Genomic DNA, 18293 nt, shown 5'->3' with positions numbered 1-18293 from the left:
ACCCCTTTAATGAATAACATACTGTACATTGATTAATTTGGCAGATGCTTTTATCTGACTTACACTGTGATCCAATTTAATCAGTTCATCAGAATAATATTAAATTCTGTTTTCTGGTAGTAAGAGGTAGAGCTGTAATCGGGCCTTAAAAGTTAGGCCCGACAGGACCCGAGCCCGACAGGTTTCGGCCCGAGCCCGACAGGTACATTTTGATTGACAGCTTTTTTAAAGCCCGAACCCATTTACAGCCCGACATTATTCAAATGTGCGCACGCACACAGCTCTTTTGCCTTTTGCCAACAATGAGCAATTTATTCATGTTTTAACATAATTTACTCATAACTTACGTAGACTAGACCACTTGGAAGTTGGAATAAAGAAATAAAATAAGTCCTGTGTCACATCGTAACATCTCAGCATTCTAGACATAGGCTCATTTAACCTATAAATAGACCAACGCATCAATAAAAACGAGTCATTTAAAAAAAAATTAAATTAAGATAAATTTTAAATTAAGATGGGTATTTGGCAATAACGAAATTAAGATAAAGGCTCCGCCGGATTTGCTTTATTTAATCTAAGAATAATGCCAACATTAGCGTAAACACTCTGTCAACATTATGCATTTAAGACTCAGTGAATATGTAGTTATCATATGAAAAACCTTTACTCACAGAGATTAGGCTAGGTCTACATGTTTATGTGGAGGAAAATGATTGAATCCACTGTAGAGGTCTTCAGCGCGTTCCTGCGCTCACTGACGGTGCGTCATTATTCACTCATTATTCTCATTATAAGCATGGTCAAAACTTTTCCACACCTCAGAGTTTGCTTTAGTTGCTGGTGCAACCAAAACGTAATCACCAGAGGCAAGCCTCCATTACACCTGCTCAGCATTCATTTTCGCATCTTTCTCGCGCTAATCGAAACACATCACATGACCGCTCGTTTACCTCGCAAACCGGAGCGCAAGCCGAGCCCGGCCCGAGCCCGCGTAAGATGATAGAAATTAAGCCCGAACCCGACTGTCGGGTTTGGGCAAAGATCTTCAGCTCTAGTAAGAGGCCTAAAATCATGATTAGATTATTAACAGAAACATTTGAAGGAATCCCATCATTCTCAAGACTTGCAATTAACTCTTTAGGGCCAGTTCAGCTGCTTTTGCCTTTCTTTCTATGTGATGCCCATTCCAGTTTTATACTGGACTCCATAAATCACAGCACAGAACGCTACTCGGACACAAAGAAAACAAATGTTGAATGCATGAATGAGCTGGACAATGCATTACATGAAATCAGGAGGGATACAGGGAAACGTTCCAATTAGAGGTGGTAACCATCTCTTTCATATCCAGCTGAAACTGCAGAACTTAAGAGAGCTAGTACAATGCAGACACTGGATGTGTATCTCCTGGCTTATACCTATCAATCAGTTCACAAGGAAAACTTTTCGGCTTGGAATCTGCAAAGGAGACAAAAGTGGTAGTGGACAATATTGATCTACCATGATGTAATCCAAGAGTTACTGTAAATACATTGCTAAGCTGATAACACTGTCACTAAGTCTAAACAACAAATTCACGTTGATGCAACAAACGCATCTTAATACATGTTCCTGGTGTAATTTTTTAAAATGGGATGTAAATGCCATTTCAAGTTGACATTAAAACACAAAAAAAGTCATTTATCAACAGCAACTAATTTTTAACACTTTCAAGTCAAGTCAAGTCTGCTTTATTGTCATTTCTTCCACATGTACAGCACATACATACAGAGAATTGAATTGAATCGAAGCCTCCCCTGTCGTCCACAGTTTCTGGTTCACTTTCAACTGGGAAACACTCTTGCGTTCCTCCCCCCAATCCACAGACACCCACTGATTGTTGACTCTGTCTGGGACCTGATCAAGGCTCTCTCCATGGCAACTTGCTGTGTCGCTATGACAATCCACTGTACTGCATTTTGTTGCCTTGTACCCACATGTGCAGAGACAATAAAGTTGAATCTAATCTACTCTAATATACAGGCAGTGTTTACAGAAAAATCTACTCGGTTACCTGAGATACGGGATTGAGTATGAGTCTTGCTAGATGCATATGGGAAAAAAGGCTCTTTTCTCCTTTTTTCATTCACGGAGTGAAACTCCATGGCCAGTGGTTTGTGCAGTGTATTATACAATACACCAATGGCTAGGCAGCAGAGCTGCATGAGTCTATGACGACGAAGCTCGCCAAGCCTGCCAAAGCTTGCCAGAATGGGCAGGGAGCTCTGGCTATATAAGCAGGCGTTCACAACAAGATTCTCAGCTTACTTCGACTGAAGTTAAGACTGAGTCATGCAGCTAAATAGCACGGCTAGCAACGCAGTTCCCTTAGCTCAGGGAACCGAGGTTACGTAAAGTAACCAAGTACGTAACCTTTCGATACTGCACTCGTACCGTGTCTTGCCCACACCCACGGGCCGAAAGGTGACAGGTGAACCGATGCCAAACAGCTTGAAAATAATAGTTCCAGGGACTTCCAGGTTATAAAACTTTCCAAATGTGGATGGCAAGGCACAGCCAGCCGCCTCACAAATATTCACAATGAACACCCCATTGGACCATGCCTAAGACGAGGTGATGTCCCTAGTCAAGTGGGCCTGTACTTCAATAGGGCATTGAAGGCCCAAGGAAGAGTATGCTACCAAGATACTCTACTATCCATCTACAGAGTCTTTGCTTCATGTTCGGGAGCCCTTTGGTGTGGTTACTGAAGCAGACAAGAGTTGTTCCAACAGCCTATAGGGGGTGGAACGCTCAATATAGATTCCCGGAGCTCTGAATGGGCAGAGCATAGATAGCTCATTTACCCTCTTTAGAGGGAGGAAGCAGGGATAGTGTAATGACCTGTGCTCAGGATGACTTACTGTCGATGGCCAGAATTCCATTCAGGTAAGGGTAATAGAGAATGCCTGCAGGTCCCCTATTCACTTTACTGATGCTAGTGCTAGATGCAGGGCAGTCTTCTTCAGTGATATCAACTGAATGCTGGCAGACTGTAGTGGATCAAGGGTGTGGCCCTGCAGGGCCCTCAGCACTGTGGGCAAATCCCATGAAGGGATTCGGCCTCCTGGAACCCCTTCAAAAGCGGATGAGTGCTGTCTGCCCACAGATTGGCCCTTGATAGGGACACGAGAAGGGGCTTTGGCCACCACATAGACTTTGACCATGTATGAGGAGCATAACTTATCCCTTAGCAGCTCTTGCAAAAATGACAACACCTCTGTCAAATTGGTAGTCTGAGGGACTTTGCCATGGTTTAGACACCAAGCTAAGAAAATAGACCACTTAAAGGCTAGAAGGCTCCCGTCCAGCGGCCAGAGGTGCAAGGCCCATAGGTCGGGCAGAGGGTACCATATTGTCCCACCTGCTTGAGAAAGGAGATTCCGTCTCAGCGGAACAGTATAAAAAGTGGACTCAAAAAAAAAAAAATGTTGTAATCGTTGCTGTTAATGATAATTTAATTTATAATACTCTCATTTACATTTTACAATACATGAATCAGTACATAGCCATATGTGGTCCATCCATATGGCTATATAATATAAAATATAACGAATGAATGTAATGCAAAAATTTGATTTGGACTATTGTTAATCAACCTCTCACCTATCCATGAGCTTGCTTAAAACTCATTAAAAAAAATGGTTTCAATAAACATACATGCAATAATGTAATACAGTTTTGTTTGTATATCAATGTATTTTAATATATGAATCAATATATAGCAAAAGGTTGTCCGTCCATATACTGCTATATATTTTCAAATATATGAGGAAGTTTCTGATACACTGAAATATATTTTCTAATGTATTGCACTATAAATTCTAGTATATTGCAATATATTTTTGTTTTCCCAGGCACTCCAGCTGGCTAAGGAGGAGGGTCCTGTGTGATATTAATCCTGCTCCAGAAGTATGCATCCAGCTCAAATTTCAAGATGCTTACTTCCCAGGCTTTGCCGTTTCTCTCTCCAAGGCTTGCTGAGAGAGGAGAAACACGACAGCAGGGCTGTTAAGTGAAAGGCAGACCGAGAGTGGAGAAGAGCAAGACTTGTGTTCTAGTGAACATTCTGTCTCAGTAAGCACATAGCTCACTCGAGTGCAATGGAGAGAGAGAAAGCAGGCACAATGCCAGCATAAGATCAGTCAGACTCATTGCTTATTCCTTGACTCTGCTGTTTCTCTTTGCGAGGCTCACAGAGATAGTAGAAACAGGAGGGGCTGCTTATGCGGATCACCATAGAGACATAGTCGTCACTGAAAATGAAGAAATCTGACAATCCTGTGACGAATGTCCATTTATATAGCCAGAGAGCCCAGCCGATTATAGCGAGCTTTGGCAGGCTCTACCGCCCCGCCAGGGCTTCATCACTGCTGCGTAGCCAATTATTCATTTTTTTATAGAAAGTGACATCACTAACTTTGATCTATTACAAGTTTAAGCACTCTCAAAAAAACTATCGTTGTAGTCACTTAAGCTGTATACACTGTGATATTAATATCTTACTTAGGCCTATGTACATTGTACGTGCGTCTGCACTTAGTCGTTTATGACGAGAGAATTCACAGAATTCAGTCAGAGAACGCACGCGCACTTAAAACTGATGAGTTTCAGCGATGACTCATCTGAACGCATCTGCAAATTATATGGAAACAGTAACACATGATCGGTCAATGCATTCTTAAGATCAACAGAAGTGTGTGTGACTTGTTAAAACACTGTAAAACTGCCTAAAATGAGCAGATCTTAATTTGATGCCACAATCGACAATGTCTTTTCTTTTTCACTTTGTTAGCAACAGAGGTAATAGATTTTAAATTGTTTGTGCAGGAGCATTTTTGTCCAATTTAGTGGCATTTTTGCCTCAAGTCCCTATGGCCAAGGTTAAGCCTTCCCCAACCACACACACTCCGCCTATGCCTGTATTATTTAATTTTTATCAACTTAGTGGAAACATCTGTGGTGTTTTTGACGGTAGAGTCCTACAGTAAGCAAAAGAGCAAGACATCCTACCTCAAAGCCCACACACTAATATTGATACCTGGAAATACCTCTATAAGAACATGACATCACTGATATCATTCCCCTAACCTCTGTTTCCATGGAGACAAAATCCTGAATCTGGTCTAAGTGTTTTTAGTTTTTTTTTTTTTAATCCTTAATAATTTAGCTGATTTGCACATGCATTAATGGTCAAAGGGTGTTTTGCAAGACCAGGCGGAGTCAAGATGCTCAGGGATTGGTGTGAAATGACACATGCAAAGTGCAGTGTAGGTGCAATTCTGTTAGCTGTCATGCAGATATTATCTATATTCTAAATTTATATACATTATGTAGGTGTACTTATTCCACTTAGTCAGCAGTCATCAACGACCTATATGAGGAGATGTGTCAGACATTTCTGCTTTAGTGGACAACAGCACAACTGGTGGAAGTCAAACCAACAAGCTGCCGTCTTGAAATCTAAACCAGTTATGATGAACAGCTTTATGCTTCGAAGTTGACGTTTTTGAAAATGTCGACTAATTCTGGAAAACAGGAAAACATGTCATAAGAATTAGTCAAGATGTTGGAAAAGGGCCCAGACTGATGATTAACTCTTTTGATTTATCACTGATACTGTATATCTGAACATCTGCTCTAATACCAATACAGTATGAATAATCAGAATAACCAGCAATGAAATACTGAAAGCTAACCTTTGATATATTTCATGATAATCTGTTCTTGACCTAGATTTGGTTAAGGGTATGAGTGTATGTCATAGATTACACTAGACGACAACTGTATAATGTAACCCAGATATTGGACACTTATTTAAAATGCATACTAGCACAGTATTAATAAAATTAAGGATTTATTTCAATTAATAAACTTATATATGACATATATGACACACTGTTTGTTTTACTGGTATGGTTCAAAAGCACCCTCATTGTCCAAATCACTTCCAGTAGAGCAAATATTGTCCCTTTTATAGAAAAGTCTTCACTTCACAAATTTGCAATGCCTTTGGCAGTTTCGAGAATCAACCAAGATCAAGACCAGTCTACTTGAATCAGGTAATCTTAAAAACTGCTTGGCATTCTCATATTTAAATATCATATTTCAAATTTGCAACCTAATCTGACATTAACTGATCCATAGATGTTGTTCCTTGTGCTCAAAAATCCTTAAAAAGCTTATGTATTAAGGCTGGACCAGCCAAATGCACATTCCTAAGTGCACATTTTCAGACGCTGTTTCTGTGACATCCGGAGCTTCTAACAACTGCTGCAGTGATGCAATGTCTTTACCAAATTGCGACTGGCTGTTTAATTTAGAAGTCATGACTTATTCCTCCATATTGCTTGTCACTTTCTCCCGTTTTAGTAATATGAATGCAGTGTCTTTCTTTATCTAAAGTCTTTGATTAAGTCAGTTTGGTTCTTATGACAGACAGCCAAGTCAACGTGTGAACTGCTTTGTGCTCTCTTGTGGTGCAAACGAAACGGGTAAAACAGAAGGTGCACCAACAATTCCAATATATGAGCATTTTAGGGAGAGCTGTTCAAATAGAAATAATGGATTTTAAAATAAATAAAACAAAATAATGGATGTTATGCAGTGAACACAATAAATAAGGCATGCAGTTCAAGGAACAGCAAAAAAAGTATCAGTAATTATTGTAAAAAAATAAATAAATAAATAAAAAACAATTGACAACACATTAAGGACTGGAGTGTCAGATGCCAAATGATGGCTTTCTAGAAAAGGCACAATGGAAAGCCAATGCAGAGCTGCAGAAATGTAGAATGAACTGATATCTGTTAGCAAAGATCTGAAATATTTGATGATCAGATGATGACCTACATAACCTGACCACAAAAAACACAGCATTAGATTCTGACGAGTCGGTTATTCAGTTCAGGTTGCTGATCTTTTGCAGATATGATAAAAGAACACCAGAAATATTTCTCAGTTTTAACCACAATCTTATGGTTTTCTGCTGTCACATTCAGTGGGGAATCTTTCGACTGCAGGTGGAATTTACATGCATTCAGAATGTTTTTTTAATAGGTTGGAGGTAAAAGTATTGAAACAGTTTAATATATTTATTGAATTTTTCAAAAGGTTTGCTATTATATTTAATCAGTTTTATATTTTTTGTCTGGAGAAAGGTTTCAGTTTCATTTTGACATCCTCTCAGTGAAATGTCCTTGGCTTGGGCCCCAAATTACTCATCATACTCCTCTGCTTTATTAAAAATGTATTTCTTCCTGGACCAGCATTAGATCCTTCCTAACAATATGAGGATGCTATGATTCACGTCCCATGATGAATTTTAAATGCATCCCCCCTGTGGTCCATTTGTACTGCATCAATCAAGACTTTATTTATACCCAAAACATATTGAAAACGTATTTTTTTAAACCTCAGACAGGGCTCCGTTCACAGAGACGAGAAGAGAAGTTGTTTATGATTATGTCTTTTTCTGTGTTTATCAGGACACATGCAAAAAACAAACACTCATCAGGTAGAAAAGGGTCAATGAGATGTTTTGAAGCATTGAAAAGAATACTGCTCCTAAGTTTCGTTTAAAGACTGTAGTTTTGATATTTGGTGACTTGACTTTGAAATATTATACAGAGCAACTGTAAGTTATTAATATGCAAGAATAGTATTCATCAGATTTAGAGAGTGCGTTTTGACCTTTACTTTGAAATAGTGATTCATAGATGAAATCATGAAAAATCTGTACTGTATTGTATCTGTACTGTTTTCAATTCTAAAATAATCTGCCAAGTATTTGATTTAAAATGAGACCAACCTTAGGACTGTGAACCTAATCATTCAAATTGTATAACAGTTTAAGTTGGAAATGTCATTTTCACGCATATGCTCAAAAAGTGGAACCAACAGTTAACAGGTTAAATTAAAATTTAAAAACAGGTTAAATCATTCAACTTTACTGAAATTCTGAATAAAAATATCGTATATCGTATATCGGATATTTTTATGCAGGATTTCAGTAAAGTGGAAATTAGTATCATCATTTTTGTTAAATAAAAATATACAAGGATAATGATGTGGGCAAAAGCTAAATCTTAAAAAAAAAAAAAAAAAAAAAAAGATCAATTTTTACGAAATACTGTGAAAGTTTAATGTTTTATTGGACATTTCTATCAAATTGAGTCTTGCATGTTGACGGTTTAGATCGCCGACTTTCATTGTGTCTTTGTGGTTGCTGTGGGACTTTTATTTTGCCCCGCTCGCTGCTTCCGCTCATATGGCTGAAGATGGCGAGCGGATCGGGGCCCGTCTCTGCTCTCTGGACCGAAGTCAACCGCTGCGGACAGAATGGCGACTTTTCTAGAGCCCTAAAAGCGGTCAACAAAAGTAAAATAAAAAGATATTACTCATATCTTTGTCCAGATTTTTCTGACTGTAGATAAACACTGTTAATCTCCATGTCTCCCGCAGCATGTGTCTAACCTGCAGTGCAGTAGATTCGCTAATGTCTGCTTTCTACACAAATTTCCGATTTTATTACAGCAATTGGGATCTACTTTAATAATACAACCCACGGGAAGCTCTTATAGAGTAGTCTTCGAGACTTTCTGGAAGTTTGAGTGGTCTTTGTTCAGTGATTACGTGTCATAAGGAGCTGGGTTAAATGTAAACACGATTTCAAATGCCTTAATTTTATACTTAACTTTAAAGATCTATAATGACTCGTTTATTTAAGCTTCCCTAATAATATTATCGTATTCTGTATGCATCTTTTTTGCAATAAGAATTATGGTACCAGTTTAAAAATAATTATTTGAGATTTCAGAATGATATATCTCGTTGATTTTATATTTACTAATTATTTTTCTTTACCTCTGATTGCAGTTCTCCATGAGAATAAGGATGACGTGACAGCACTGTGTTGTAAAATCGTCTGTCTGATCCAGAATGGAGGTTTTAAAGAAGCCCTGAATGTCATAAACACTCACTCTAAATCCCTGACCAGGTAAGAGAGTCACACAGGCTGCAGATCTATTCATATACCAGTGTTTTAAACCAAATGTATGTAATATGTATGTATGTAATATACATTTTAAACGAAATGTATGCTTTAAATTCATTGCATTAAAATGCATTGCTACCTTTTGTGCCTGTGGATGTCAGAATCACAATGCAAATCAGTTTTATAGAATACTATCTTCAAAGACGGCATTTGAAGCTAAACACTGACATTTAAATGTACAGACTATGGAAAAAACCTGTTATGATTAACCTATTTTGAAAGCATAAATTTGATTTAAACAATCAGTATTCTCATATTCTCATATACAGTTCATAGGGGACATATTGTATTAGCCCAACAGCATAAAATAACCAACTATTTAAACTTTTTTTATTTCTCTCACAATTCAGACTTTTTTCTCACAAATGCAAGTTTAGATCTCCTACTTCTGACTTTATAACTACATTTAACTCAATAACTGAAATTTCATAAATTCTGAGGGGAGAAAAGCCAGAATTGTGGGATATCAACTCATGATTCTGAGCCGAGGGGAAGAGAGAATGGCGAGTTGATTTTTCTTATCAGAATTTTGAAATGCTAACTTATTCCATGGCTGCCATTAGGGCTGTAGCTATCGAATATTTTAGTAATCGAATATTCTACAAGAATTCCATTGATTAATCGAGTAATCAGATAAAATGTGTTTTTGATCAATTAAAGTGCAATATTAATTATGCATGAGAAAATAAGATAAAGATAAGAAATTAAATTTATTAAACATTTTTATTTTTTAAATGCATAGAATGCAATGCATACATCAAAAATAAACATTTAATTACTGGTATTACCCATTGTTTCTCTGTCTGTACTTGTACTGTGAACAGTGACAATAAAGTTGACAGATGGATTGAAGTGCATTTAAGTGCCATTCAGTTGGGGTTTTTAAATAAAGCATTTTCTGAGAAGAATATTAAACACATAAAACATTAATTTATCTTTTAATTATTGAAAATCAACTTAATTTTTAGGTAAACAAAGGGGATTTACAATTAAAAATAAAACATGGAAGAAATGTTGTGTGATTTAACATTTAGATTAAACATTTTAGTAGTAGGCTATGTACATTCTGCTGAACAATAGTATTCAACCAGACTTTTATTTTGACGAGTTGAAGTACCTTTACAGTTCTGTGTATGTGATGTGACGCTGGTTTTACTCAAATCAAACGGTCAAATGCTCATGAAGTGACTCTCAGTGCAGTTCTGGAGATGTTGTTCATGTGTTCATGTCCTTATTTATTGAGACAGCAGACGATAAAATCACGCGAGCGTCACGCGCGCTTCAGTGTGTTTAATGAATGAAGAAGCACTTCTGCGCCATTCATTAACAGAGACACGCAGAACATGCATGATTCATATTTAGATAGACTGTTCCGGCTTAATATTTACAGATATTAGTCCATGTCATGATTTCATCAATCAAGTCAAAATCAAAACACTGCTGACTCCTTGCAGTATGTGATTTCAGCCGCAGCGCCTGTGTCTCCTTCCGCTTTGTGGGTGACATAAACACGTTGTGTCACATTAAAAAAAAAATTGCGAAAGAACCTGATGTGAGATTTAAAATAAATGAAAAGCTGCTTCGAGGCAGAGGGTAATTTGCCTCTATAATTTTTTGTCATCGATTTACGTGAGGAATCGTTTCATCCCTAGCTGCCATACACTGCATGCCTTGCCTACTCTCTAATAGATAGTGTTTTTTGTTTGTTTGTTTTTTAAGCAAATAAGAGGCTTTTTTTATGTGAAACCTTTTTTTTTTTTTTTTTTTTTTAAGTAAACTTAAGAATATCTTTCACACTTTTAGTAATATTTCAAGATGAATAATTATTGGACTGAAGCAACTTGGGTTGACTTTATCCTTTTTATCCATTTATACGGATTTTTCTGAATTATTTTGTGTAATAATCCTGTTAAAATAAACATGAGTATCAAATTTGACTATCGGGCTTTTGAGGAACATTTGTTTGTTTTGATCATCAAACTTAGCATTTAAATAAACTTTTACTAAGACTTTTTATTGGAGCTTCTGATAACTGATATTTGTCATTTTATGTAAGTATTTGCTGTACTGTTATAAAAATCTCATTGACTTGTATTGAAAGCATCAGTATTTCATCTCACGTTTTGCCCAGATTAATACCAGCATCTTTACCGAACTTCATATTTTTGCGTAATATGTCATACTACATGAGCCATATATGATACATGGCAAAGATTGAATAGCAGTTTTTTCTGCATCTGTTCTCAGTGTAATCAAAGCTTGTGTGATGTATTTTGTGTGCCTGTAGTGACATGATCGGGTTCGAGAAGGCCTACTGTGAATACCGTCTGAATAGATTGGAGCACGCTTTGAAAACTCTCCAGGGAATCCCAGAGCAAACAGACAAACTCAAGGAGCTCTACGGCCAAGTGGTGAGAACCTAGGGCTTTGTGTCAGCGTTTGCTGGAGTCATGAGTTCACTGTTTGAGTCCGAACGCAGGAGCTGATGCAGTTGTGTGTGTAGTTGTACAGACTGGAGCGGTATGACGAGTGTCTGGCTGTCTATAAAGACCTGATCAGAAACTCTCAGGATGATTATGAAGAGGAGAGGAAGACGAATCTGTCAGCTGTACTAGCGGCGCAGAGCGCTTGGGAGAACACATCACCGGTGAGAAACAGACACACTCATCTGTAGAAATGTGTTGATTTGAAGTGGTAGCATCTTATAACTTTTCCATGTTTTGCTGGTATTCAGGAGGATCTGGGTTTACCGGAGAGCTCATATGAGCTGTGCTACAATGCTGCCTGCTGCCTGATTGGTCAAGGGCAGCTCAGCCACGCCATGCAGAAACTGCAGAAGGCTGAAGGTCAGAGGTCATGCCTTTATGATTTGATTTGCCGTGATTGCAAACTATGGGTTTGTATCATTGGAGAAAACTAATCTGTTCATCTGTAAACATAAAAAGACTTGATATGCAAACACTAAGTACCGTATTTTTCGGACTATAAGTCGCACCTGAGTATAAGTCCCATCAGTCCAAAAATACGTCATGATGAGGAAAAAAACATATATAAATCGCACTGGACTATAAGTCGCATTTATTTAGAACCAAGAGAAAACATTACCGTCTCCAGCCGCGAGAGGGCGCTCTATGTGTTCAGTGTAGACTACAGAAGCATTGAGCAGCATAGAGCACCCTCTCGCGGCTGGAGACGGTAATGTTTTATCTTAGTTCATTTCTATTGGTTCATTTCTCTTGGTTCATGTCAAATTAATTTTGATAAATAAGTCGCACCTGACTATAAGTCGCAGGACCAGCCAAACTATAAAAAACGTATAGTCCGGAAAATACGGTAGGTGTTAAAATTTGTCCCAAATTGGCTTTCTCAAGAAATGTTTCCAGAGCAGGGTTTATTAAACCTGCACCAATAGTACTCAACAAAACACCCAACCCTAATTGAGCAGCACTAATTGAGTTCTGTACCCTACCCAACCCGTCTTACATAAAGACTGTGAGACAAACCGCACCAGCATTAAAAACATCAGGTAGACTTAACTCCTGTGCATCGTTGCTGTTATCTAACACAGTGCTGCGAATGAAATCTTTTTTAACAGTCTTCAGTCTCCATATCTCTACAACATCTGGAGGTGTTAATATGGAGCTGAACTGCTGGGAAATTATCTTGTGCAATCCAAACCAGGCAGATAAGCTTCAGGAAGTGCATTACATCATTTGGTTTGGCTCATAATATTTGTTGGCAGTAAAATGCTCCCTTTCTTGTTTCTGTCTACAAGTTATCCAGCTAGCATCTGGAGTCCCATGCAAGTGAATGAAATGCTGTGGGTCTGTCCCACTAGTCATAAGTCACTGATGCTGGGCCAGCCTAGACAAAATTCGCTCCATCAGCCTCCCACACAGTTTCACTTTGAGTCTCTGCAGGTTTTAAGAATAACACGAGGTCGCTGAGAACGACATGAATGAGTCAATCCGGTTTTGTTTCATCCATTTTTTCTTTTTGTTTTCCCAGAGTTGTGCAGGAAGTCTTTGGCAGAGGACTCTGTGAGTAATGCATCCATATTTGTGATCTGATGTGCTTGCAACACTTATGTGCTTGCATCATTGCATACTTACTCTTAATGGGGATTTCAACAAAGACCTCAAATTGTGTGCTAATTTTTGTCTAATTTGTTGCAATTTAATTGTGAATTATTTAGGATGTGACGGAGGAGGACATTGAAGCTGAACTGGCCATCATTCACTCTCAGATGGCTTATGTGATGCAGTTACAGGGCAGAACGGAAGACGCCCTTCAACTCTACAATCAAGTCATTAAACTCAAGTGCGTGTTACAGACTGTACATTTAAAATGAAATAAAACTCAACAGGTGTCCTAATGAAAATTTACTTAACCTCAGGCCAGATTTGGAGAAATGTAGCATTACATCACTTGCTCACCCATGGATCCTCTGCAGTGAATGGGTGCCGTCAGAATGAGAGTCTCAATCAGAAACAGGAGTGAAATATGCACAGATTAAGCAATGTTTGCAAGCCAAAACTGTTCTAAACACAAGTGTGTTGATTTTGATGTGAGGACGACAGGGGTATGGACCTTTTCCACGAGTAAGCTTTTTGTATAGCCGTTGTTTTGACTTTTAGACTGAAATAATGGTTTGAAGTTAACTGCTTCTTTATGATAGATTTGTAATCAAGCAGCTTTTCACTTCATAAGACATTAATTGATGGACTGGAGTGGTGTGGATTATTTCTGGGTTGTTTTTATCAGCTGTTTGGACTCTCATTCTGACGGCACCCATTCACTGCAGAGGATCCATTGGTGAGCAAGTGATGCAATGCTACCTTTCTCAAAATCTGTTCCCATGAAGAAACAAACTCATCTGCATCTTGGATGTCCTGAGGGCGAGTTAAATTTCAGCAAAATTAAAATTTTTGAGTGAACTGTTCTTATAATAATATAGCAAATACATGCATATGCTCAGGTGATAAGATGGAAACAAATTATTAGGGGAATTAAAAGGTTGCAGAAAATATTGGTATTTAAAAAAAATCTATTTAGTCTGGCTTCTATGTAGTATCTTTTCATTTAATTCATTATATTGCTATGATTTGCAATGGATTTGTTGGAAAATTTCTATAGAAATAAAATTGATTGTCAGGTACGTTAAGGTTGCCACATTAGACTTTTGTGTTGGTCTTTGCATTCAGGCCGTCTGATGTGGGTCTGCTGGCTGTGACTGCCAACAACATCATCACCATTAACAAGGTAAATTATAGAAAATAATAGGATCTCACTCATATTCTGCTTTCACATGACTGAAGAGCCAATCATGTCAGCTGAATGATGAATTTGACCTTTAGCTTGTTTGTAACTGACGTTTGTATCCATGCTCTTTGATTTTCCAGGACCAAAACGTGTTTGACTCCAAGAAGAAGGTGAAACTGACCAGCGCTGAAGGGGTTGAGCACAAACTGGCCAAAAAACAGTTGCAGGCTATTGAGATCAACAAAGCCCTGTTGGCTATGTACACTAACCAGGTGATCACCCAGTTTGTATTGTATGATGTTGTCGAGTTCTTCCTGGCGGATGTGACCTGTTCTGACCTCTCGTTGTCGTCCCACAGGCCGATCAGTGTAAAAAGCTATTGGCAAGCCTGCAGGCCCAGAGTCCAGGTCACCCCAGACCGGTTCTGATCCAGGTGGCTCAGCTGTGCCGAGAAAAACAGCACAGCAAAGCCATAGAGCTCTTGCAGGTACTTTCCCCACCTGACTCTTTCAGTTTCTGCTAATCTGTGGTGTTTTTTAATGGTTTCCGTCTCTGCTGCAGCGCTTTTCAGATCAGCACCCCGAAAGTGCTTCTGGAATCAAACTCACCATGGCACAACTCTACCTGACACAAGGTACGAATACAACCCAAACAGATGCTCTTACACAGAGCAGATTGAGCTTCCAAGGGTATTTGAAGTGCAGTGTATGTGTGCATCTCCAACAGGTCACGTAACCAAAGCCTGTGACATCCTGAAGTCAATAGAAGAGTTTCAAAATAAACCAGGAATGGTGAGATTTCATTTGCCTTTGATTATTTTTGAAGGAATTACGCAGGGCTGTTAGTGGGTAAAGTTAATTGTGATTAACCTAAATCCATTTGTATTTAAAGGAATAGTTCACCCAAAATGAAAATGCTGTAATCATTAATTCACCCTCATGTTGGGCTGAAACGATTCCTCGAGTAACTCGATTACAAAAAATGATCGAGGCAAATTCCTCTGCCTTGAAGCCTCTTTTAATTTATTTGAAATCTCACGTCAGGTTCTTTCGCAATGATTCTTTTAATGTGACACAACGCGTTAACGTCACCCACAAAGCGGAAGGAGACACAAGCGCTGCGCCCGAAATCGTATACTGCAAGGAGTCAGCAGTGTTTTGATTTGAGGCAAACGTAAAGAGAACGTTGTGGCGTGTGTCCATTGCAAGATAGAGCTCGCATACCACAACTAGGGCCCTATGATTTCCGCGATGCAGAAAACGCAGAGGGAATCGCGGAATACAGTCATAAAAACAGAATTTACAGTTTAACGCAGAATGCCACGGAATTTGCCAAATTTTGCATGAAATAATCAAAAATAGGTCATTGCACTTACATCAAATCACGATATGGACTAATATCTGTAAATATTAAGCCGGAACAGTCTATTTAAATATGTCTATTTAAACATCCCTAACAAACCCAACATCTGTGTTGAAGCACATCAATAAAACTTATTTTTGTTTCTTAATTAATAGGAACCTTATTTAAATGTTAACCTGTTTTTTGTTTTTTTATTATTATTATAGGTTTCTGCTCTGGTCACGATGTACACAAATGAAGAGGACATTGACAGCGCGATTGACGTCTTCACACAAGCGATCCAGTATTACCAGTCAGAGCAGGTAAAGGAGAGGGATGGCGGTTCGGCGACACTTTATTAGCTCAGAAATGCATCATTGTTTTTTAACCTCTACCTGCCCTCAGCCGGGGTCTGCGATCCACCTCTCTCTGGTGCGCGAAGCTGCCAACTACAAGCTGAAACACGGCCGGAAGAAAGAGGCCACCAGTGATCTGGAGCAGCTGTGGAAACGAAACACGAATGACGTCCACACGCTGGCCCAGCTCATCTCTGCATACTCACTCGTGGATCAAGACAAGGCCAAAGCGTATCCTCAAACATGGCGGTTTTGTACTGTGATGTCACTGAAAAGTCAGCAGGAAGGTCACGCTACTTGACTCCAGGTTGCTGACTGGACTGTTAATGTATTTACTTTGGAAAACGATTCAAATGCTGTGTGTTTTCCTGAGCGCTCGGTTTTATTCAGTCTGAGTAAGCATCTGCCTTCCCCGGACACCATGTCCTTCAATGTGGACGTTGATGAACTGGAGAACTCGCACGGAGCCACGTATATCAGGAAGAAAGCTGCCAAAGTCGTGGGCGAAAGCCAGCCTAAAGAACAGGGGTAACTAATTTACATCTCAGAGCGAATCCAGTCCATCAGAACTAGGGCTGCACGATATGTCGTTTAAGCAGCGATATCGTGATGTACGAATCCACGAAAGTCACATCGCAGGATGTGCGATGTAGGCTGCCGTAGTTGATCCGTTATTCATTAACTGCTCCCCAGCCCTTGACGAATGTGATTCGCGGAGAGGGCGAGAGAGAGAGAGAGAGAGAGAGAGAGAGAGAGAGAGAGAGCGCGCGAGCGCGAGCACGCGCGAGAGAGAAAGTGAATTGAGAAAACCTGATGAAAACACTTGTAACAGTTTTTTTTTAAACCCTGTTTGTTCAGTTAACGTTGTTCTTTTTATTTCAGTCCACAAGATGTTAAAAAGAAGAAGAAAAAGAAGAAAGGTATGTGTGCTATTGATCTCCTAGGATTTTATCAGCAATAACAGGAATATTAATATTCGTATTTTTGTGCTCAGGTAAACTGCCCAAGAACTACGACCCCAAATCGACCCCTGACCCGGAGCGCTGGCTGCCGATGCGAGAGCGCTCGTACTACCGCGGCAAGAAGAAGGGCAAGAAGAAGGAGCAGGTCGGCCGCGGCACACAGGGAGCAACATCTGGAGGGTCTGCCGAACTGTACGTTCTACTCGCATACTACTTTTTCTGCAGCAGATACTAGAAACATGCCAGTGTTGTTTTAGTATGATTGAGTTTTGTTTTTATTGATGTTTTAAATCAGTTTTTAGTTTGACATCTTGACCCTGCCTCATGCATACAGCACCAGTGCAAAACACTTCCTTTGTTATTATTACTTTTTTAGATGCATTTCTTTTGAATGAACCAGACGCAACATCAGAAATACTTTTGGTGTTTGTTTTTCAGAGACGCCAGTAAAAGCGCCAGCAGTCCGCCCACCTCCCCTCAACCTGGCGCAGGAACAGGCACGAGCAGCACGGTTCCCCCGCGGCAACAGAAACCTGCAGCGGCCGGAGCCGCTCGCAAGAAGGCACCGCAGAAGAAGAAGAAAGGAGGGAAGGGAGGATGGTAGATAGCGAGAGATTTCATCACAACCTTGGTTTGCTCATTTTTTAAACACTGAGAAACAGTTGTAATAGTGAAGAGACACCTGCTCCAGTGGCCTGGAGGACGAACTGCAAAAGTTTCAATCATTAAATTCTGAAGGATGAGGAAAAAGAATGTGATTTTTGAACATCAGAGGTTGAGCAACGCTGTCTAATGGAGTCTATTGTCAATGCATTTTTTTATCATCCAATCCACTCTGTACATGCATCACTATCAATGTTAAAGAGTCTGGGGCATTTCTACTTCGCTTTCTTTTCCACTCATCATATGTTCTGGACTTGTATGAATGCTCTGTTTATTTTCGTGTCTGCTGCTTGGTACACGAATGCTCACAATAGATGCTGTTCATGCAAAGCTGAGATATTTATTTTTTAAATCCAGTGCTCAACCCTGATTCTAATTTTAAACAAACTCTCCTCAGAAACCAGTGTTATGTCTTAAATAAAGAGATCCCTGGAAAAGCAATCAACTCTTCACTGTCTCGCTCTTTCATATGGAAACCTCTAAAGATCTGTTGCCATAATTGTGCAGCATGTAGAACTGTTTATAACATGTTATATGTTTATAACATATAACATTTGCTTTAATACCATTAAAGCAAAACCTTTATTTTGTTTTTTATGCTCTGGTCAGCTT

At 39.1% G+C, this 18293-nt stretch overlaps 1 protein-coding gene across 1 annotated transcript; it reads left to right on the top strand.

The window, feature by feature from the left end:
- Positions 1-8272: 8272 nt before the first annotated feature.
- LOC113091911 (signal recognition particle subunit SRP72-like) lies at positions 8273-18122 on the top strand. Its single transcript, XM_026257594.1, has 18 exons — positions 8273-8421; positions 8920-9040; positions 11385-11508; positions 11601-11744; positions 11832-11943; positions 13106-13137; positions 13293-13417; positions 14302-14359; positions 14500-14631; positions 14718-14846; positions 14921-14993; positions 15086-15150; positions 15928-16023; positions 16106-16287; positions 16447-16584; positions 16939-16976; positions 17051-17210; positions 17457-18122. Exons 1-18 carry the CDS (start codon positions 8322-8324, stop codon positions 17620-17622), a joined length of 1995 nt encoding a protein of 664 aa, XP_026113379.1. The 5' UTR covers positions 8273-8321; the 3' UTR covers positions 17623-18122.
- Positions 18123-18293: the final 171 nt, after the last annotated feature.

This window comes from Carassius auratus, unplaced genomic scaffold (genome assembly GCF_003368295.1).
Source record: "Carassius auratus strain Wakin unplaced genomic scaffold, ASM336829v1 scaf_tig00214358, whole genome shotgun sequence".
Classification (NCBI taxonomy): Eukaryota; Metazoa; Chordata; class Actinopteri; order Cypriniformes; family Cyprinidae; genus Carassius; species Carassius auratus.
Note: the sequence above shows the minus strand (reverse complement) of the source record. Positions and strands in the feature narration are given on the sequence as shown.